We start from the raw sequence: 23386 nt of genomic DNA, 5'->3' as shown, positions 1-23386 counted from the left end.
TTATCTGATAGCAGCATTTATCCGCCGCTACAGCCCAGTCTAGTCATCCGCAAACAGGCGTGAACCAATGTGGAAGGAATGTTCGTCTGAATATTTTATCTAACGAAAAAAAGAGAGATTTTTTCCCTTTTGACTTTCAATCGCGTCGTCTGTATTATCTGGAAAAGACGCGACTCGAGCGCGCGAATTCTGCGGCTCCATTCACCTATCAGTAACAGTGATCGACTGTGCTCGCGTGAGAAACCGGTTTCAAATCTGCAGGAGACATAAAAGGGACCGGAGAGTTCCAGACAAACGCAAACTGTGGCCAGGCTCCAGAGGAAGTCAAATGATTTCGCCCCTCTTGATGAGATAGACTTACAAGCGCTGCCCAGTCTGTCTGTCAGAGAGATCAACAGTTGGTGCGAGCGCGCGATTAAAGGGACTAAAGACTCAGATTTGGCACGGCTCAGTATTATGGGTGTGTGATTTCAGCACCTCAGCTTTATGGACACCCTACTGAATTGTTTAGTAATATGGAAGAAAGACTGTTGCACATCGTGATGCATTGGATGCATTTGCGCGTTTAGTATAGTCAAGAATGAGCAGTCTATTCACGGCTTTCGGTGCTTTTGCTGTTATTCACGCATTGCTGTTGTGGTAAAAGACGACAGACGGGGACCACAGTCTCATCCACTCATCCTTTTTGGATTTAAGGGCGCATTTGGTTTTTTATTTTCTCTTTTGACCTTGCCTGGCGCGCAAAAGCAGCATGCTAATGATGGAGAGCGGCGGCATAGACGCGCATCAGGTTGATCTCGACGCGGACTATGAGCCGCACTGCCGGCCGAGGTCGTGCACCTGGCCGCTGCCCTGTCCGGAGGAGGAGAACCGAGCGCTGCCCGTGGCGTCCGTGAAAGTGGAGCCGCGTAACGTGCCGGCGTGCCGGAGCGGAGGGGCGCCGACGGAGTTCAAGCATCCAGCCGGCGCCCCCGCCCCTATCGCGGCCGCCCCGATGTGCATGTCCGGCGCCGCGCTGGATGTGGCCGGGCAGCTGCGCAAATCCAAGTCGTCGCGACGGAACGCGTGGGGCAACCAGTCGTACGCGGATCTGATCACGCGTGCCATTGAGAGCACCCCCGAAAAAAGGCTCACCTTGTCCCAAATCTATGACTGGATGGTGCGATTTGTGCCCTATTTCAAGGATAAAGGAGACAGCAATAGCTCCGCCGGATGGAAGGTACAGTTGCCACCTGATCACACTTAGATTAGATGACATAACTGCATGTCAAGTGCTTGGCATGTGCATATAGGTACAAAATTATGGCTCGATGTGGCCGCTCATATTTTGGTGATGGGAAAACCTATGGCTTTCTCCCATTACACTGCTTATTGCAGGAGGGGTAGAGTTCAGTGGGTTCATTGCTTTAAACATTTTTATCGCCTTTACATTTTTAAATATGCAATAATGTGCTTTTATGACGCATTGATCGTTGAATATGGATGCGTTCTAATGTACTGAAGGCAGGTCAGCTGGGGGACACGCGTGGGTCCGGTTAGCTGCCCCGCTGGTTCGGCTCCGGCGTCGGCCACGCACGCACAAACGCACGCACGCCTTGTCTGTCTGCGTGAGATCTCCAGTACGCCCCCCTCCCTTCTTCTGTCTCCTTTTCAGTCTTGACATCCCTCCAAAAGACTATGGGAAATAAAATAGGCGGCGTAAATTGTAATTAAAACATTACATAATCGAAGAGTGTTATTTAGCGAGGCAAATACAACCGCATAATTGCACCACATTGGTTGGCGAACGAAGAAAAAAATGCTGGATGTTTCAGCTGTTCATATTTAAGTCATATGCTTCAAAGATTTGAATTAGATCAGATTTTATATTTTGAACTGTATGCACATGCTCTCAGCTTTACACATGCTTCATGCAGAACCCAAAGGACCCCCTCCCCCCAACACCAACATCTAAGTTAGAAAATGATAATCAGATACTGCTGAATTTGTTTGAATTCTATTTCTTTCTGTGGTTTGGGGCTTTCAAACATTGTATATCACCATGATCAAATCAGAAAACATCCAGAACATGAGACAGTTATGAGCTGTCTTCTTTCAACTGATCTGTGGATGTCTGGTGCTTATTTCTTCATATGGAAAACAGATAATGATCAAAATGTTCACAAAATTGATTTGGAGATTTCAAAACACCCTGAAATGCAATGAGTTTTTGAAATCTCCAATCAATATTGTGAACATTTTGACCCTAGAAGAACATCATTTTAGAAATTGCATGTTTTTTTGTTATCTTTTAGTGAACAGGGTTAATACATTGTTTCAAAATGTAATTTTAAAGGAATATTCCGGGTTCAATACAAGTTACACTCAATCGACAGAGTTTGTGGCATAATGTTGATTACCACAAAAATGAATTCTGACTCATCCCTCCTTTTCTTTAAAAAAAGCAAAAATCTGTCACAGTGAGGCACGTATAATGGAAGTGAATGGGGGCCAATTTTTGGAGGGTTTAAAGGCAGAAATGTGAAGCTTATAATTTTATAAAAGCATTTACATTAATTCTTCTGATAAAACTCATGTATAATTTGAGCTGTAAAGTTGTTTAAATGGTCATTTTTACAGTCATTTGAGGGTTTTAGGGTTTATAGCGTTACATCGTCATGGCAACAAAGTCATAAAATTGGCTCTAAATTTACACAGAAAAGGTAATTAAGTGATTTTATCACACTAAAACCATGTTAATACACATATTGTTTATGTCTTGTGACTATACTTTTGAAAAAGTGAGTATTTTAATGTCCAAAAATTGGCCCCCATTCACTTCCATTGTAAGTGCCTCACTGTAACCTTGATTTTTTAAGAAAATGAGGGATGTGTCAAAATTAATTGATTAATGCCACAAATGGTATTGATTGAACTTAATTTGTGTTGAACCCAAACATTTGTTTCACACGTTTCAAAACAATAACCATTTTAAAGCAATTATTGCTCTTTACTACACATACCAGTACATCATTTATTCTTTGTTCAAAGGGATGGCCAGGACTTGTTTGTCTTCATCTTGTGTAAGGGAATGTTTTTGTTTTTCAAAGCTTGTGCAATAGTTGATACACACATCCCTTTTATTACATCATCAAAACAGCATTAATAACGGAAGTCTACTTTTAAGATTTCTAAATGGGAATTTTACCTCTCGCTAGATCCTTGTATCTCATTGGTTATAGAGGACAAACAGTCAGGCTAAACTAATCTTAAGCCTGTAGTTTTAAACTGAAATTAAATCTGCTTTAATTCCTTATGACTTGTTTGTGCTGCCCATGGATGTACAGCTGGATGTCAGTCATATGTTCCCATAAGGCTCCACAACAAGGCAAGAGATTTGATTGGCTGGCAGGAGGCAAAATGGAGAAAAACAACTTGATTCAATCAAAATAAAAAACAGACCCACATGCAACACGTTGGCCCCAGAACAGTTGGCATCGTTTTTTAATGTGTCTTTAATTCTGACACAAGTGTGCCATGAACTCACACAAACAATACTGACAAGCAGACAGATATGTATACAAACACACTCATATTCACCTCTTAATGTGCAGAACCTCCTTTAGCAACCTCATACACATTGATAGATAGATCAACCTGAATACATTAGGTTGCAATAACAAAACTAGTTTTAAGGGTTAAATCAGGTAGAATTAACTGCCTTAAGATAACAACTGCAGGTTACCACTTTCTGCAGTGTAGATGAATAGATAAAGAGAAAAAAAGAGAAAAAAGGCTGTTAAGTTACAAGGTTTAAGAGTGGATTTTGTTGTTACTGAAATTTTCACACTCTGAGCATAGTTGACAAAACCTGTCTGACAAAATGAATAGTTACAGTGTGCTGTCTTTGCACAGCATTATAGTTTTAACATCTTTAAAAACCGAAATGTATACACCAATGGCAAGTTGTTGATGGGATTTGGAACTGAGGAACAGATACAAAGAGAGAGAGAGAGAGAGAGAGAGAGAGAGAGAGAGAGAGAGAGAGAGAGTGCCATTAAAAGCACTCTTTAATAGCTGTTGTGTAATAGCGTCAGAGAGCAGCCCGTCTCAACTGTGGCAGCCAGTCTCTCGGCTGGCCTGGCTCGGACACCCAGCCTTGCCTTCTTTGGCATCAATTAGCTGCTATTAATAGGCTTCGGTTTCCTGTGAAGGGCTGGATTATAGTTGTACGAGGGCAGGAGGGCCCAGAAGAATGCTCAACACACATAAACACACACACACTCACACACACACACACACACACACACACACACACACTCATGTTGGTGCAGCTATCATTATGAGGACTCTCCATAGACAAAATGATTTTTATACTGTCTTTCTGCATTTTTACATTTTCAATAAAACATCGTTTAGTATGTTTTTTAAGTGATTTGAATTATGGGGACACTAGAAATGTCCTCAAACCACATTTATAGCATAATACCCTTGTAATTACCAGTTTATAACCTAAAAAAAATGTCCTCATAAACCACTTAAACATGCCAACACACACACACACACACACACACACACACACACACACACACACACACACACACACACACACACACAGCTCTTTCAAATGACCAATGCTTGTGCTTCAGGCAGGAACATCATGTTAGAGTGTTTTGCTTTTATATTTACATACTTTTAAAGTGTATCTGCATTTCTGTGGTGTAGCGTGGGGCTTTCACATGAGCCCAGTGATGAGAGGCATCTCATATAATAGTACATCAACAGTGTGTCACATCCTGTTACTGATAGTGACTGTCGAGATGCATGAAAACACTAATCAGATTTCCTCAGTCATTCCAAAGTATATATTGTGTTTGTCTTTGATTTATCCGTTTACATGCTGGGGCTCACTGTTAATGCATGTGTGTTGAGTGGAGAGAAACTAGTAATATGTTGTTCAAGACACAGGGATGTGATCTATAGACTATCTTTATCTGTATCTACATCTACGCCTATACCTAGAGTAAAATTTTATTGCTCAGACATTAGTAACCTATGTACACAAAGTTTAGTTTGGTTTAATGGTCATCAGGCTTTATTAAATGATATATAATGTGAATGAGCATGAAAAGCTGAAAAGTATTTTTGAAGAGGACTTTAGGTAACTAGAACTAGTTAAAATCATTCTTTTGACATCAACGTGACAAGAAAAGTGACAACACAAGTGATTCAAGACATTACAGTCATGAATAGAAACACAAAATGACATAATCCCTCCTTTTAATCTCACTATAACAGTCTATTTTTGCTGCATTGTGACATAAATCATGAATTAGGGCATTTTATGGTTTGATTAAAATAAGTATGAATAAGTGTATTTATTAAGCATTTATAACATGTAATTTAACATGCTCACAATTTGGCAAGTATTGCATGAAAGTTGCCCTTTTTATTAGTGGTTTATAATACATTTGTAAAAGACATGTTAGTCATTAATTAACTCTTTTACAAACCCTTAGCAAAGGAAACATTAATAACAAGTGTTACTAAAATATTTCATATTCATATTAGAAATATTTGACTCTGATCTTGACAAATCTGAGCACACTTTGAGACATTCTTCAGGAACAGTTATCAGGAGACTTCAGCAAAAATGTCCATATAATCTCATTGCTCTCAAGGGGAAACAGTTATTAAGTTAATACGTGAATTTTATTTCCTGTGTTCTTTCTATATCTATGCATGTTATAAAAAATTACAAAGTTAAGTTCTGTAAATAAAATGATCAAAATACTTTCCTTCTAACTTCATTGGTGTAGCTGTAACAGTAGCATTAATGCAGCCTGATCTCATAAAATTTACATGACAGTGGCAAAATTTTTTGCAAAACGATATTACCTGGTTGATTATATGTATCGCGGAAGTTCCGAGGTGAAATGTTCACTGTGTGGTGCTAAAAGCAAGTTAAGGTTTATGAGGTTTTAAAGGAATAGTTCACCCAAAAATGAAAATTCTCTCATTATTCACTTACCCTGATGTCATCCCAGATGTGCATGGCTGTCTATCTTCAGCCGAACACAAATGAAGATTTTTAGAAGAAGATAGAGCTCTGTCAGGTCCTTAAGTGAAGTTGTGAACTATAGTTGTCACGCAACAACAACGTGATGTGTCAACTACTGTCAGAAAGCGCTTTTTAAAAGTTAATAATGTTTTAATTATTGATTTATTTTTACACAAACAAATTGATTTGCTTCAGAAGACATTCATTGATCGACTGGAGTCGCTTGGATTACTTTTATGCTGCCTAAATGTGACTGTCAAAGTGCTGGCACCTGTTTACTTGCATTATAAGGACCTGACAGAGCTCTATATTCTTCTAAAAATCTTCATTTGTGTTCGGTTGAAGAAAGACAGTCATACACATCTGGGATGGCATCAGGGTAAATGAATAATATTTTTGGCTTATCTACTCCTTTAAGGTAATGCTCTATTGAGTTTTAAATCAACATAATCTACCTCCCCACCCTAATCCTTAAACATAAACCTAACCTATAGTGTCATAAAAGCAAATGTGAGATGAAAAACGTAATTACTGAAGCAACCGCGTCATTTTGTGGTGCTTCTATGACACTTTCGGCTCACGTTTTGACTCGCATGCTCTTCAGGACTCCCACCTCAGTCCTTCGCGTTTCAAGTGCAAAACATGACTCGATCGCTTGAATGTGAATCTATGAGACCAGAATGCTGTAATGTGAGAGTAATGGTATAGAATTAGTAGAAGAGAGGCATGAGAGTAAACAGTAAAAAAGAGTAAGAAATAGAGGAACATTAGCAATAGTGGCAGTCATTTTCTAATAGTGGACTGAGCTACTCTGGTACCCCAGCTGTGGCAGTGCTGGCCAGCCTGGCAGTGATGCAGGGCAGGTCTATGTGGCCAGAGTTGCACAATGCCCTCAGCTCTGGAGAAACACTCATTGTTATGGCCACAAATATTGAACATAAAGAGTCTGGCATCCCGAGTGTGATTCGGAGGAGAATGGAATAAGCACGATCCTGGCAGAGGTCTTCTACTTTACAGTTAGGAAGCTAGGTGTTCTAGAATAATAGTTACAAAATATGAATAGTTGAAAAGTTGACATATAGAAATAAATTATTATGGGAGTTATTACTGTAGATGTCAGTGTTTGAGATATGTCTAAATGATAGAAATCACAAGGCCTATTTGAGGCTAGTCTCAACAACAAAATGCATACCAACCGACTGTTCATCGGCCGTTTGATGCAGATTGAACACAAAAAATTGCAAGAGCATTTAAAACTATCAAGTTCCATTCTGATTGGTTAGCTGCTACGCTTCGAATATTCAAAGCCTGGTCTCATAGAAACACATTACTATAGCTACATTTTTTGCCAAATAATTTTAACGTGGCTCGTTGTACATTATGCAGCAGTTTCATGGTGAAATGAACACTAGAGGTGCTAAAACAGCAATGACTTTTATTTACTTTTACACAAATCACGAATAAAACTGCAGATTATCAGTTCATAAACACATTTGCATTACATAAAAAACTACATTTACAAGCTTGTTCAAGTGTCATCAAATTGCACAGTTGCTCAACTGAAAGAGTATTGCACTTGCGATGTAAATGGCCGGGGTACAAGTCAACACGTGAGCCGAAAGTGCTATAGAAGCACCATAGAATATGTTTTGCATTCTTCATCTCACATTTGCTTTTCTGACACTATCGATAGAGCATTAACCTTAAAAACCTTGTCTTTTTGGTGGAACATTTAAAGGTCAATTCACACTGCCCCAACAAACACCAACATCCAACCAGTGGTGCCTGCAGCTGTACAGCCAAACGCACTGTGCGTACCATGAGCGCTCGACTGACCTGAGAAATATTTACTCTCAGAATATTTCATCAATCATGAAATGTGTCCCATATTTCTGTTGGCTGTTTAAAAGAACTAGCAATGCCCAACTTGCAAATTAATAATTATTTTGAGTTGGTTCTTTTCAGTGAATTGGCCAAACAGGCATGCAAAACGGTCTGAATCGATTCGTGATTCAGTACAATTCATTCAGAGCACTCTCACTGAATCATTTGGAGCGGTTTCTCACATAATAAAACAGTATCGGGATATTTACGAATACAGAGAACAAACAGTGCTGGATACAGTGGAAATATACCTACAGTCAACTGAAACAAAATTCTGTCTTTTTGAGAGGTAACTTTGAGAAACTCCATGTGAACAAGGGGCTGTTCAAACCGAACGTGTTTTTGTGTCTGCTCGCGCTGTTTTTCAATGATTTTCCATGTAAACATTCGCTAAATAGATGTCTTTTGACAACTGCGTCACGTTTGAATGTGTTTTTAGCATCTCTCACAGGAGCGCTGCATTTTTAGACGCTATGTCAAGTTAAAATAACTTCTTCAAATGATAAAAACGCATCTCGAGACACCTGCGTTCTGCTCTATTCGTTGCGGTGCGTTTTGCTTTTTTAGCATGAAATGCGTCTGTCTGAACAGTTACTGGAAGAAATGCTTTAGCCAATAGTTACATGAATGCTACTCATACTTGAGAAAATAAATAAATGTTTATCTCAAAGTCACCAGAATTGAATGATTTGCTGTTGTTTTGTGCAAAAAAAAAAAAAAAAAAAAAAAGAAATCTCACAGGGGAGCATGCCCCAGACCACCCTAGATATAAGGTTTATTAGGCAGATTTAGAGGTCTACGACCTGACCCGAGCCTGCCGGACCGAAGAACCCAACAGGTTTTGGGTCGGGTTCAGGTTTGTAATTAATGAAAAAATAAACATGCTGTAAGGGGGTTCAGTGGAAAGGAGGAGGCGAGAACCGGCTTGACAACTTAAATAATAATTTAATAAACAACTTAACCAAAAACACACAACCATAAACACACAGTACAGCTGCCTGTAATTCTCTCTCTCTCGTACTGTCGTCCCCGGCCGCCTTTATCCCTCGCGTGCCCCATCAGGCTGATTGGGGACCGGGCGTGCATCATTCCAGCCCGGCCCCGCCCTCCTTGGCTCTACACATGCCTACTGATCTTGTTTCGCGCAAACGCTCTCACTCACAAGTAGACCTACTATCTTTAATTTCTAAGACCACAACAAGACCTAATCTAACCCTACAAGCAAATAATTATCTGTTTTTGTTTGTTTCTTAAATTGTTTTCATTTACGCCAATTAACCTGCCATTCACAATTTCAAAACCCCCACACACTATTGCACGACATTTTTTATTTTTATTTTTACTGGGTCCAAAAATGTTAGAGGTACAAGCTCAAAGTTGGTTGGTTACATAATTGCAATTAATTACTAATTAACATAATTACTAAACTGCATTTCTTGTTTACACTGGATATTACTTTAAAATGTTATGGGAAATCAAACTAAACTAACTTAATTTAAATAAGACCTTATTTTTATAGGGCTCTTACTGTACCTTTAAATAGACCACTTTACTGAGCTGGTACTGTGCTTCCAGTAAAAAGTTTTCTTGTCATCAGGGTCTTAATAATTTATAGTAAGTCATATCTCGAAATATCTGATGGCAAACATGGCTAGTTTGTTTGAAAAATTTGTCCATAATTTGTCCAAACTTCATGGAGGTTCAGACTTTAAACCCCTTCATTGTACATTGTACTTTCCCTTATGACTGTTTAGCCTCCCATAGTTCTTTCACTGTTTAACTGGCATTTGTAATCATAGGGTCATAACACCAATAGAACCTTTCCCACTGGCGGTACTTTTCCCAGGGACTGGTGCTTTTCGTCGCTTTTGCACCTAAGGAACTATAGTTCCTTGAAGCCGTTTTAGGGGACATTTTAGCTCCTACTCCGGGGAAGATACTTTTGGGGCGTATAGGAACTGTGGGACTATGGGAGGTGCTGCAGCCTGTGGTTGGTCAAAAACCTGCATTGAGAAAGGAGAGGAGCTCCACAGCCACCGTTAGTAAACAAACTAGCTGCTAGTCTGCTACTCAGAGGATTGCGCTAATTTTACAATTCCCTTAACAGAAATAACATATAACAAAGTATCCAAAGAGAATCACCCATTTCACGTGTGTGTGTGTGTGTGTGTGTGTGTGTGTGTGTGTGTGTGTGTGTGTTTGTGTGAGACTTCATCGGGAGACACTATTTGAGTTTTCATCGCATCTGTACTGTGTGACTATACAGAAAAGAAAGTGATTTCTGGATTACTACATCAACTTTTTCCTGGGGTGATGGATATAAATAATCAGATGTTTATTGAACTTTATTATACACTAAACGTCATTAAATCTAGTTTACATGAGGGAAGTATTGCGTGCCTGTTACTGTGTGGTTAACTTACTCATTGACTTAAAAAAGATGTCATGAGGCGAGTATCAGCACAGTAATATATGCTGAGTCATAAAAGCCTTTATTGTAAAAGATTGTGTTGATAAATAAGTTTATAGTGCATTTTCAACATGTTGTCCACTGTGTTCAGCGTGTGCTCCATGGTTAAAGCACGCTTAGTTTCGCTGCCTCGTCTCATCTCTCAAATCGGCTGCAGCATGGAGCACCGCATGTGCGGCTCATACGCTTAGTTTAAACCTTACTTTTAACCTGAAGACACAGGCTGCATCCGAAAACTGGAAAATGCTGCCTTCGGAGGCTGTATAAGGATGGATGAAAGTAGGATGAAATAAGGTGCTTTTTAAACTGTTCAGATAGTTAAATTCATCCAAAAACACTTTTGTTAAAACCATTAACTGATAGGGCAGCTGCCTACATTTTCCGATGCAGCCACAGTTAATATACAACAGCCCTAAACAAAACAAAAAAGTGTAGTTCCGATCCCGGCGTCCTCCGTCGGTGTTGTTGATTTTGTTGTTGTTGTTGCTGCTATATAACGTCACAAGAAAAATGGTTGAGACTAGATGATGTCACTACGATGGCACTTTATGAATGCGAATGCAGCAGAGGAAAAATCTCCTGGGGTGTTCCTTTCCTCGTAAGAGTTCTCATCTAGAAAGTTACAAAGGGAAATGTACCAGGACTGTAGGTGGGAAAGGGCCTAGTGGAGACTCCTTACCAGAGTTAGGAGTTAATGCTGTTTATTTAGGTTTGGAAGTTTCACACTACATTTGTAAACCCTGGGCCTGGGATAAAAATGGTGCTAACCCCCTTCAGAATTACAAGTGTGAAACACGGCTTTACTCAGGGTTAAAGCGGGGTTTAAAAAGATGAAAACCCAGGGTTGCGCTCTGTATGAAAAGCTTGGCACTTCCAAAGAAAACTAGCCACAGGATTTGAATAATTTACATGAATGTTTGAAATACGTTGAATTTGAATAGATTAACAATTCTGATTTCTCTGTGAAATTGTCAATAGTCAAGAAATTCTGATCACATTTTTTCACACTTTTAACACTAATTTCTTTAGTGTTGTCTGTACAAACTTTTGTTTAGAAGTGGTACCGTTATGTAAATAAATGTGCTATCATAAATTTTAGACTGAAATTAGCTGCCCCACTGTGGTTTATAATATAATCAGCTGCAATGTGGACCAGACTTGATGCCGATAGTCAAAAGTCTGGCTTAGTGAGACTAATTTGAGGCAATAAAAAGATCCTATAATCCTGCATGAGAAATTTGATGGCACCTGGCAACCTCATGTGTTGGCAAATGCATTGCATGAGACCAGACTGTAGTTTGACATTGTTGGATATATGTTATGTTTTATACTATACACTACAATGCTTTTATATGGTTGGATACTCCTTGTGTGTTTTCTTTTATGCATGTTCTGGAATTGTTTATTTGTGTGTGTGTGTGTGTGTATGTGTGTGTGTGTGTGTGTGTGTGTGTGTGAGAGAGAGAGAGAGAGAGAGAGAGAGAGAGAGAGAGAGCCAGTCTGACGGGATTTCACGTCCAGGGGGGTGCAGCTCTCGTTAATAATTCAGATGAGGCTCGTTATCACGCCTGCACAGATCCCGCTCTGATTCCACCTTAATTAAAGCCATGAAGCTTTGCTCACACAATCTCAAAAACATGCACACACGCACACACACACACACACACACACACCCTTGAGTGTCACATGGCCATTTGCACCTTTTCCATTGCAGTACCTGGGAAAAACTGCTACAGTAAAGTTGCTATGGACCTTGTAATATAATCAGATTCCCTGGTGGGATTTTTCACCTGTTCCCATTAGGGCTGGGCAAAATATCAATATTCACAATATATTTGCAATGATTTTGCTGACCAGGGACTAAAAACGGTTCAAGTAACTAAAACGAAAACCAGAAACGAACGAATTAGTTTAGCAGTCCTTCTTATTTCTTAGCTTTTTAGAGCATTTAGTTTACTAAAATATCTGATTAAATGAATATTAGAGTTGGTAAATTCCATTCATTTCTGTGAATCAGAAACTGTCCATTTCAATAATGATTCAATAAAACAATAAATTCATTTCCTTACTGAGAAGTTTTGTCAGATACTATAGTTAAAATATCTTAACATCCTTAACACAAGAAATAGTACTTTAAAAGCAAAATTACCAAAGATATTAAGTCTTGTTTTTGAGAAATCTTGGTGTGGTTAAATGCTTGAAAAAATTAAATAAAATAATAATAATAATATTTTGTATGTTTACCCTTTGAATCAAGTTTTCTTTTTCTTACCCCATTGGTAAATGTAATGTATTTTGTTTTAAGAATATTAAGATATTTTTACTGGCAAACAAGACAAAAATATTAAAATTGAATTTATTTCATTAATTAAAATGAATGAAATGTAAATGAATTTTGTATGTTTACCTTAAGTTAAGTCTTTATAGAGAAAGCTTCTCAGAGCATTTGGTTTACCTCCATATTTATGTTTTAATTTAGAGAAAAACATTTTGAAAAAAATAATAATAAAGAAATCACTAAAATATTAATTGAATGACTCTTCTGGGCAAGGATAGCCATTTGGTTGAAATGATGGCTCCTCTGATTTAAAAAAACAAAACAAAAAAAAAAACACTTTTAAGACATTTTAGAAAAAATAAATAAATGTGGAGGTACTGAATATTGTCAAAAGGCTGACAAAAAAAAAAAAAAAAAACCCAAAACAAAACAAATATAGGTTCTATTTGTGTTAGCAGTATCAGCCAGCCAAACTATGCTTGTAGCACATAGCAGTTCACTATCACTTAAAATCAGCATAAGTTAGTTGAACCCACCAAAACGTCAGACCTTTTTTGACCTTCAGCCCTGACCGCAATCTCTTAGAAATTTACAAGAGCCTGTAAACATTAAAGACAATTGACTCTGAAGCCTTGCATGTGCTGCTATTATCAGGTGCTTACATATTTAATCAGATCTACATAAGATTCCTCCCCTCCGGAGTGCCGGGCAAACGGAGATTGATGAGCTGTAATGGGTGAGAGACGAGCAGCCATGATTAATGCATGCGCAGAGAAAAGCCTGGCAGTGCGGCACGACGGCGCGCATGAGCTCCAGTCGAGGGTTGGAAAATGGTTTGGGCTCCTTTGAGCGTTTGTCTGACCTTAGTCTCACAAGCCAGACTTTTGACTATCAGCATAAAGTCTGGTAAACATAAAAGAATTTCATTTGAAAATGTTGACTTGACTTCACTATGAATTTCACCTAACAAAACTAGATTTTAAAAATTTCTGAAGAAAATATGAGTGGTACTTGGCAATGCAAAAAGCTAGGTTTTCATGGTGTTGCTGCGAATGCTAAAGAGTTCTGAGTAGTTTTGTAGCCCACTTTTGGTTTAATCTAAAAATTAGATTGCTCAAATCTAAAGACTCCACCCTCAAGTCTCTGTGAGAGTCTGGTCTCTATATGTGGTCAAGTTCCCTCATTCAATGTTAATCTGTGGGTTTTTCTTTCACCCATTTGATGGTCTGATCGCCCATGAACATAATAGAGTGCAACAGTTCCCGTCCACTTTTTCAGCTGTCTTGGTTCTGCAAGTACTGTATTTTTCCCATTCATTTTTTCCATAGGGATTTCATACAAACTTTCATAAAATATTTCTAAGCCATGAACCAAACCAACCAGTTCCGAGGTGAATAATGACATTACAAACTATGATTTGAAATAAGTTTTTGAAAATAGGACAAAAGTTCAAGACTGTGTACTAAACACCTTTAATGAGGGAATTAACTACAATCCCATGAAGCATTGCAAATGAAGTAATTTAATTAAAAACAATGGAAATATATAAAAGGATTGATTGAAAGTAACTGATTATAAGTAGGGATGTCCTGATACCGATACTGGTATCGGGTCTGATACCGCGCTCATGTACTGGAACCGTAAAAATGGTCAGATACCAAAAACCGATACCATCTGACGTACGAATGTCATTACGTAAACATTCAGCCCACAAATTAAAATCACGTTATGTCCTAGTGAGATTATTTAATCGCAAAAGCTGTGAATTAATGAGATAAATATATGGTTTGCATGTAATTCAAATGTGAGTGCTTGTGAATGTGTGAAGACAGTGTTGTGCTGACGCCGGCTGCTCAAACCTTTTAAAGCTCCTCCAAGACTCATACAGGGAAAACACCGTCATGAGCATCGTGTGCTCTGTTTGTAGCATATGACAGTAAACAGAGTGCAAATCTATGTTGTAGTGTGAGGCACATACAGATTACATACTTATTTAATTAAATAGCAGCCTTTTGCAGTTTAACAATCACTTCGAATCATGTAGTGACCGGCTTTTCTAGACTGGGAATGTGTCATCATAACGTCAGAGCAACACAGAAACACTTCAAAATAAAAACTCAGTCAAAATTAAAGTTAAATTTATAGGAAAACAGTATGACAGAAACATATCACTACTGTAAAGTTCTGTAATATTCACTGTAATACTACTACTACTACTAATAATAATAAATCAGTAGTAATTGTTTTATACATATGCAGTATCTCACATCTGTGATGCTCTGTTATGCAGCACTTTATTTAACAAAATATATTTGAATTGTGCTGTGAGGTTCTGTATATAAGCACTTCATTTGATAAAAAATAATACAATACTATATTGAAAATTAAATGTCATATTTTAATTTAAACACCACTTTGATGCTAAAAAAGAAATAAACTGTTGATATGGAGGTCAGAAAAAAGAAAAAAAAAAGAAAAAGAAATATCGGTACTTGTACACGTTTTCCAAAATATTGTATCGGGACATCCTTAATTATAAGTAAATGAACAATATATTTAAAGTATAAAATTCAGATACGTATATACAAAAAAAGTAGTGTAGGGAGAGCAACTGGATTGGGTCATTCATGGTGTCATGCAGTGCTCTTTTGCTGCACTTTGTTTGCTGCGATTCTCTGATTGGTGGATCGATTCTCTTCAGGATCATGGGTAGTGTAGTTCTTCACCAGAAATTTTGCCTTTAAAAATATTTTTCTTTAAAAATTAAGTTGAAATAACATGCACTGATGGCTTCCACAGAGGCATATACCACCGATAAACAACCTCTGAGCTCACCGTAGATCTGTCTTTAAAGGATTTTTAGACACAGTTAATAATCAGTTCCCCAATGGAAATGAATGGGATTTTTACTTCCGGAAGCAGACTGTGGCACTCTATTGATCACCTCTTCCACAACAAGCTGCATGATCTTGATCTAGTAGCACATACCTTAAGTACTTCGATTAAAATTTTATTATTGGTTCCATTAACAGTCCTACGCTTTATAATTGCTGGTATTTCCTGCCAAGGAAAGGAAATACAACCTGTTTTGTTCTCCACATATTTTATTTTCATCTTTCTGGCTCAGTAGACTAAAATATCTTATTTGCATCACTAAACGGTAGATAAGCATGTGTATTGGTGTGGTGATGTGTGTGTCTGTGTGAAGCAGACAGTGTGTGCATTTTATTTGTCAGTTTGATGAAAATGGGTCAGGATTCAGGCCCAAGCGTTTAATATGCTGCCCATGTCACTGCTAACTCTCAGACATGACACATAGCCTGGAATGAACCCTGTGTCCCTTTCGTCTCCATGTGTCTCGCTCTCTGCTCGACAGTCTCTTACTCTCTCAGTGTCTCTTTTATGCTTCCCATCTTTCCATCTTTTACACACTTTTAGTGATCTATCTTCATATTTCTCTATTTTCAAGATTTCAATTGGAATTTCTATCATAATTACAAACCAATATTAAAGGATACTAATGAGAACAAATATAATCCTACTGGAAAAACTAAAATTCCTATTTTCAGTACATTTTTTAGAATTTCAGTTTATTCATTAAAATATTCTCTGATTCTTAGAGGATCCTTTACAGGGTTAGTTCGCCCAAAATTAATTTACTCAACTTCATGTTGTTCCAAACCCATATGACTTTCATTCTTCCATGAAACAAAAAGAGAGATGTTAGCCTCAGTCGCCATCCGCCTTCTTCGCATCTTTTTTTTTCTCCGTACAACAAAAGTGCATGGTTATTGAAGCTAACATACTACCTGACATCTCATTTTGGGTTCCACAGAATAAATTCATACAGGTTTTGAAGAACATGAGGGTGAGGAAATAATCACAGAAATTTCATTTTTGGGTGAAATGTCCCTTTAAGGATTAGTATTTAAATTATAACAAAAATCCAATAGGAATCCTGTATATACATATTCCTTATGGTTATATATATATATATATTGGACTAGGGTGTAATCTATTCGTCATCTGAAGTTTTCTTGTGCTTATTCCAAGTGTATTCCCTATTACACACACACACACACACACACACACACACACACACACACACACACACACACACACACACTCATGTTGGTGCAGCTATCATTATGAAGACTCTCCATAGACATAATGATTTTTATACTGTATGAACCATAGATTCTATCCCCTAAACCTAACCCTAAACCTAACCCTCACAAAAAAACTTTCTGCATTTTTACATTTTCAATAAAACATCGTTTAGTATGTTTTTTTAAGTGATTTAAATTATGGGGACACTAGAAATGTCCTCATAAACCACATTTATAGCATAATACCCTTGTAATTACCAGTTTGTAACCTAAAAAAAAGTCCTCGTAAACCACTTAAACATTGTGTTAATAGTAAAATTAATCTGTGTATTAACTAGTGCCAGTGAAAGGAGGATGGTAAGGGAAACCATTAGGAAATGAAAAAGTGGGAAAGACTGTTGGGGGGTGGTAGGATTAAAATGAGAAAGACATTTACTTGAAACAATCCTAAGAACTGTTTGAAATGATTTAGATCTATGTCAAAGCCAATGCTCTGCAGTCAAAGTAGACATCATATTTAATTTCGATGTAAATGAGGCTGTGAAGGATTGAAGGACTGTCTGTTCAGTTTGTCGAACTGTTGTGTTTCTCTGTGTTAATCATTTAAGGAATAGTTCCTCCCAAAAATGATAATTCTCATATACTCACCCTCATGCCGTCCCAAACATTTATTACATATCTGATCAAAAAATTACATTACATCTGGTTCATTCATTGTAAAATGGAATTATAAATGGAAGGTTGAGTCGAGTGCATTACATTGTGAAATACAGTTTTCTGTGCAGTGTGCTTTGTTATACTTCCATATGCATACTGTGCACAGTATAGATACTGCAGAAAAACAGAATAGTACCTGAGTATGTAGGTCCAAACATAGCCAGTGAGAGCTATACAAAGGAAAAGATTAAACCCTTAAGAATAGTACTTGGAAGACACTTAAAGACAGAGAGAGAGACAGAGAGATGAGTTGGACAGATATGAGGAGAGACGGTTGTGTTTGCGTGACTGTGAATGCCTGGCTGCATTCTCTTCTCAAGACAAATTATTAGAAGCCCAAAGCCAATGGCTATGTTTGGAATGACATACTACAGTACTACACTACTTGTATTTGACCATACTAAATACTAATATTCTGCATACATAGAATAAACTGATTATAGAATACCCTACTACATTTGCTAAAATGTGCAGTATGCACACTGAAACTATCATCAAATGCAATGTGTTCAACTTGTTTTTACATTTCCAGTATCATAAAATGACTAGTTTTTATTTTTTCTTGACTCATTATTTGATCGGACTGGCAACATTTAAATGTGAAGGTTACACTTTTCAGGGAAATCAACCTATGAATGACTTACTTATAGTTGTGTCTGCAAATTAAGCCGAGATACGAGAAAGAGTTTTAACATACTGAGCGTTATTTAAGAAACACAAATCCATTCATACTCTAAATTGGCCCATTGCATTTAATTCAAACATTTATGCAAGAATGGTTTAACATATGATTTACACAGAAATTCATCCAGTTTGTGTTTCACAAAGGCCCATTAATTTTAAGACAGTTTTACACAAAATTGGATTAACCCTTAAATGCACGGGTGTTTCGACAAACATTATTGCTTTCCTCTGGACGTTTCTGACACGGCATGTATATCTATCACAAATGGATCTACAAAATGCAAATAATAAAAAGAAAATAATAAAATAGAATATATTCCAGTATATTTTTATCTTTTAATTTTTTTCATATCAAAGAGATGATGCAACAAATGATAAAACTGGTTAATTACCTCCACGCTGAAATTTTATGAGACACACCTGGCTGTCAAACACGTACTGAGCTATACAAAACACAAAGCGGCACATATGTATTTTCTCAGGCAGTTATTGGGCCTCATTCGTGAAACACCAGCACAATGAATTTTGTAAAATCGTTTGTAGAGCCGTTCTGATGTAAATTCTCAGATTCATGAACGTTTGTGTTTTCAATGTGCTAGATGGTATGAACAAAATTTACACCTGCTCCCGAACGTTTGTGTTCTTTCAGACAAACTGTCATGATTAAATTTTTAAACTTTGATAGAAGTGAAATTAAATAAGTAATAATAAAGAAAAATTAACTAAATATTAAGATTAAAATTAACCTTAAAAAATAACATACATTTTTTAGAAAACAAAAAGCAGTTTGTTGTTTTCTTTTTAACCCACATACTTAATTGAAAACGTTTCTTTGATGCTTGCATTTATTTATTCAAAGTATAGTTTATTCCCAACAATTCCCCAAAAATGTATATATTTTTTTCCAGCATAAGTGCTTGGCATTTTCTAAAAAAAAAACAAATTAAATAAAAAAATAAAAAAATAAACAATGCCCTCTAACGTGACTGTTTGGGCAGTTTCTTTTGACATGAGCTCTATAATTTAGGTTTCACTATTTCAGTATAGGCATCGATAAATGTCAGTCGATAACGTATGGTCAGTGCTAATGCTGTTAAACCTATAAATAAACACATGCCGTGAACAGGTGCATTCACAATGCAACAGGAAAAATTAGCTTGCAAATCTTTATTAGCTTACAGCATTTTGATGAAAGAGTTACAGCATTTTCTCTGAAGAGTCTTGAAGTTGCAGTGGAAATATCAATATTACCATCACAATTTAGCCTACCTGAGAAGTTTCACCAATGATGAATGAATGAATTGCTAAAATGGAGAGAAAATCTGCATTACTGGCATTACTTCAGTGGCTAAAATTGTGCGTTAAACACGTGACATCACCCTAGACTAAATCATTTTAAAACGTAGTATAAACGCCAGCTTCGATCACGGCCAATGGAGAAAAAGTTCGGCTTCTTCCATAGTATAAATCAGGCTTATGTTCCACCTCACTTTCTTTGTGACCACACCAGCATGTTTGCTAAAACAGCATTTTGTGATTTGAATGCACTTTATTTGAAAACCCTTTCATTACTGTCCCATATATCCCTATTCGCATTTACTAGCACATCTGGTGCCTTCCTTACATAGCGTTTTCCTGGGCGTGGATTATGATAATTGTGAATGAACATGCACACACCTCATATTTATGATTGGAATTCACTAACATACACACGTTTAACTAACAAATCTGGAGGGTGCGAAGTGTTTGTGAATCTGGAGGAAAGTTTTCCTGAATGTCCATTTTATGCACAAATGACTCAGAATATATTTATTTATGAAAGTTTCATGAATGAGGCCCATTGAGTCTAAACAGACATACAACTTACATAATTTCAGTAGTACACCCAAATGTCAATAGTCAGATCATACTGTTCATGTGTTGTACTTGCTATAGTATAGTTATATATATATATATATATATATATATATATATATATATATATATATATATATATATATATGCAATTTTGAATTTTTTTTATTGTTACACTATTCATAAGACAAAAGTTGAGGATATTAAAGAGGCGGGGGGCTTAACTCCAAAAAATGGCTGAGATAAAGGGGGTGGAATGAGGTCATAAAAGTAATTCATATGACTCCAGTGTTTTAATCCATGTCTTAAAACATGATATGACAGGTGTGGGTGACAAATAGATCAATATTCAAGTCATTTTTTGCGATAAATTCTTCTCCCTGCCCAGTAGGGGGCGGTATGCATGAACAATGTGAATCACCAAAAACAGAAGAAGAAGAATGTGAAAGTGATCTGTTTCTCACCCACACATGTCATATCGATTCTGAAGATATAGATTCAAACACTTTATGGATTACTGTTTTGCTGACTTGAGCTTAAAAAGTTTAACACCCCTTCACTTGCATTGTATGGACCAAAAGAGCTGAAATATTCTTCTAAAAATCTTCATTTGTGTTCTGCTGAAGAAAGAAAGTCATACACATCTGGGATGGCATAAGGGTGAGTAAATGATGACAGAATTTTCATTTTTGGGTGAATTATTCCTTTAAGAGTTAAAAACACAATATCTATCAGTGATATGATAACTGGGTGCCAAACACTTAATTAAACATGCAGGCAATGAGGTCATGTGACACATAAATGTGACATAGTACTGTTTGACATGTTGTGTAATGCATACTGTTTGACACACTGCATATATTGTAGTGTACACTGATACACAGTACACTAGTATTCCATTTAGAGCATAGCCAAACTCTCTCTCTCTCTCTCTCTCTCTCTCTCTCTCCTCCTGTCTCCGTTAATGATGTGCTCGGCCTGCCGAGTTGAATCTGAGCGATGCCCACCGACATATCCACTGAGGCGGAAAGACACACATGCACACACACAGACATATATGTAGAGCGGCATATCGCGCTCCCCTGTTCATCCAGCATACATGAATAAACCCACACTGATGCGTAATCTCTCCATTACATGTGCATAAGCGGACGCAGCACTTCAGTGCATGTAGAGTTCAGGCTCTCTTTAACCCACGGTAACGTTACACGCCAACACGCCCGCGGAATTGTGCCAGAATGTGCAGCTGCACAGAAATACCACATATAGTGATCGGAAAGCAGCATGAAGCAGTAGCACAGTGATGAACATACATGTAATTACACTGTTGAACCTTACCCTAACCCTACCCCTAACCCCCATCTTTACTCGAGTCTTGATAGCTAATGCAAATTTTTCAAGTGTTTTGCAGAATAACACATAGGCCTATGTACACAATATGGACATTGTATCAATGCTTAATGTAAGTACAAAGTATTTAAAGAACCCAATATAAGGTGGGACCCATGATTCTTTGTGGACTCGGTGGAAATACGTGGCAAAGATCAGAAATACAGGTCAGATTGTGTTTTACACTTGGTGAACATCCACTTACACATAACACAACTGTATCTCCAGACTCCAGTGCTCACAGAAAGAGAACTGTTTTCATATGGTCCATACTGCATTAAGAAAAATGAATGAAACCTATCATTCACTGGAGAATCTGTACTCTCCTCCACCATGCTGATCGATCCTCCCAAGTTGGGTATCAAAATTATCTTTGAGATTAAAGTCGTGTGAGTAGGAAACTCGTATTTATGATAATTCCGATAATAATAATCTACAGACTTGATTTCCAGAGGCATGTTAGCAATGTTTTTTCTAATGTATTTTAAGTATCTCAATAATAATAATAATAATAAAACTCAGTTAACAGCAACATTCATTACATGCCAGAACAGTTTTGGTTGCACAGAGAGTTTTAGTATATTATTTTATTTTTAAATGAATGACCTAAAAGGGTGTCCTGATACATATGTTAAATCTAAGGTCTTTTTGGTTGTAGACATTTACTGATTGATATGCAAGTATGTATAACGGCTGTTGAATATTCTGATTGTGTATAGACTTCTGCCTTTTAATGAAGTTCTCCGTTAAGTCTCCAAAAGATTTCAAATTCCTCATAACCCCCCCGCCACGCACCCCCGAGCACACACACACACATCCAAATGACCCCTCCCCCCAACAATGCAACACACACACTCACACACACAAACACTTAAAACACACATTCCAAGCATCCTCATTAGCAATTCATGAGCTGAGTCTCATTAGACATTAAGTTTTAGCGCGGGTCTCTGAAGTCGATGGCTAGAGCTGTTATTAATATTTCATATGTCTTCCCATTGAGGAGCTAAAAAAAAAAAAAAAGTTGCTTCGCTTTGGCTACAAAGTCGCTCGAGCTTTCCTCTTTTACTTCTCTTCCTCTATTTTCCCCTTCTTTTTCCCCATCGTTAGACCGCTCTTATGGACTGCATCTTTCTTTCCCACTCTGCTTCTCCTCCCCTCTCTTTGGAGCGCAGACCCTAACTCAAACTGACTTAATTGGGCTGTCTTTGTTCGAAGAAATGCGGACCTACCTTACGCTTTCCCATAGATTCAGTTCACAGAATGAGAAGCGGACCAAACCCCTAAAAAAATTACAAATCATAAATGAGATCTTTTCCAAATCTCTCCCTATAAAAAGAGCCAGTAATGTCACATTTTGAAAACACTTTACATTAATGTTCCCTTTGTTAAGGATTTATAAAGGGTTCATTTATGACTAGTAATTGATTTACAAATGCATTATATATAATTGATGTTCGGTTTTAACAACATGCATACAATACTTGCCAAATAGTGAGCCATTTTACCTCACATTATAAATGTTTAATAACACTTATTCAACATTAGTAACCTTTGAAAATATACCTTAATATAAAATGGACACCAGTGAAGCATTTATTAAGGAGTTGCCACCATTAGAGACTTTGTACATAAAGTTCAGTATGGTTTAATGGCCATCAGGATTTATTTAAGCAATAAGGCTAGAGAGGTTGTGCTATATTGTGAATATAGTCATGGCTGAAGGGCATTGTTAGGCACGACACAAAGCCAAAGTCTTTTTAACAAGTCAGGCCACTCTATGGCCATCTTTGGAACACTCATGAGGAGCAATTTTTCTATGTAAATAAGCAGCATACAAGTGCAGCTTCTATCTGCTTAAATGGGGAAAGACCGAAATCTCCAAAACGGTTGGTCAAGATTATGATAAAAGAACATATTTCAAATCAGCAGTAAAATCTGACAACACTAGTATCAGTAAT

General features: G+C 37.3%; 1 protein-coding gene across 1 annotated transcript in view; it reads left to right on the top strand.

Annotated features, from left to right (window-relative positions):
- The first annotated feature begins 522 nt into the window (after positions 1-522).
- LOC127420698 (forkhead box protein O6-like) overlaps positions 523-23386 on the top strand; it is a 49504-nt gene continuing 26640 nt past the window's right edge. The window contains exon 1 of the mRNA XM_051663180.1: positions 523-1219. Coding sequence (XP_051519140.1) covers positions 752-1219 — 468 coding nt within the window. The 5' untranslated portion in view covers positions 523-751. The remainder of the gene's footprint in view (positions 1220-23386) is intronic.

This window comes from Myxocyprinus asiaticus, chromosome 30 (genome assembly GCF_019703515.2).
Source record: "Myxocyprinus asiaticus isolate MX2 ecotype Aquarium Trade chromosome 30, UBuf_Myxa_2, whole genome shotgun sequence".
NCBI classification, from domain to species: domain Eukaryota; kingdom Metazoa; phylum Chordata; class Actinopteri; order Cypriniformes; family Catostomidae; genus Myxocyprinus; species Myxocyprinus asiaticus.
Note: the sequence above shows the minus strand (reverse complement) of the source record. Positions and strands in the feature narration are given on the sequence as shown.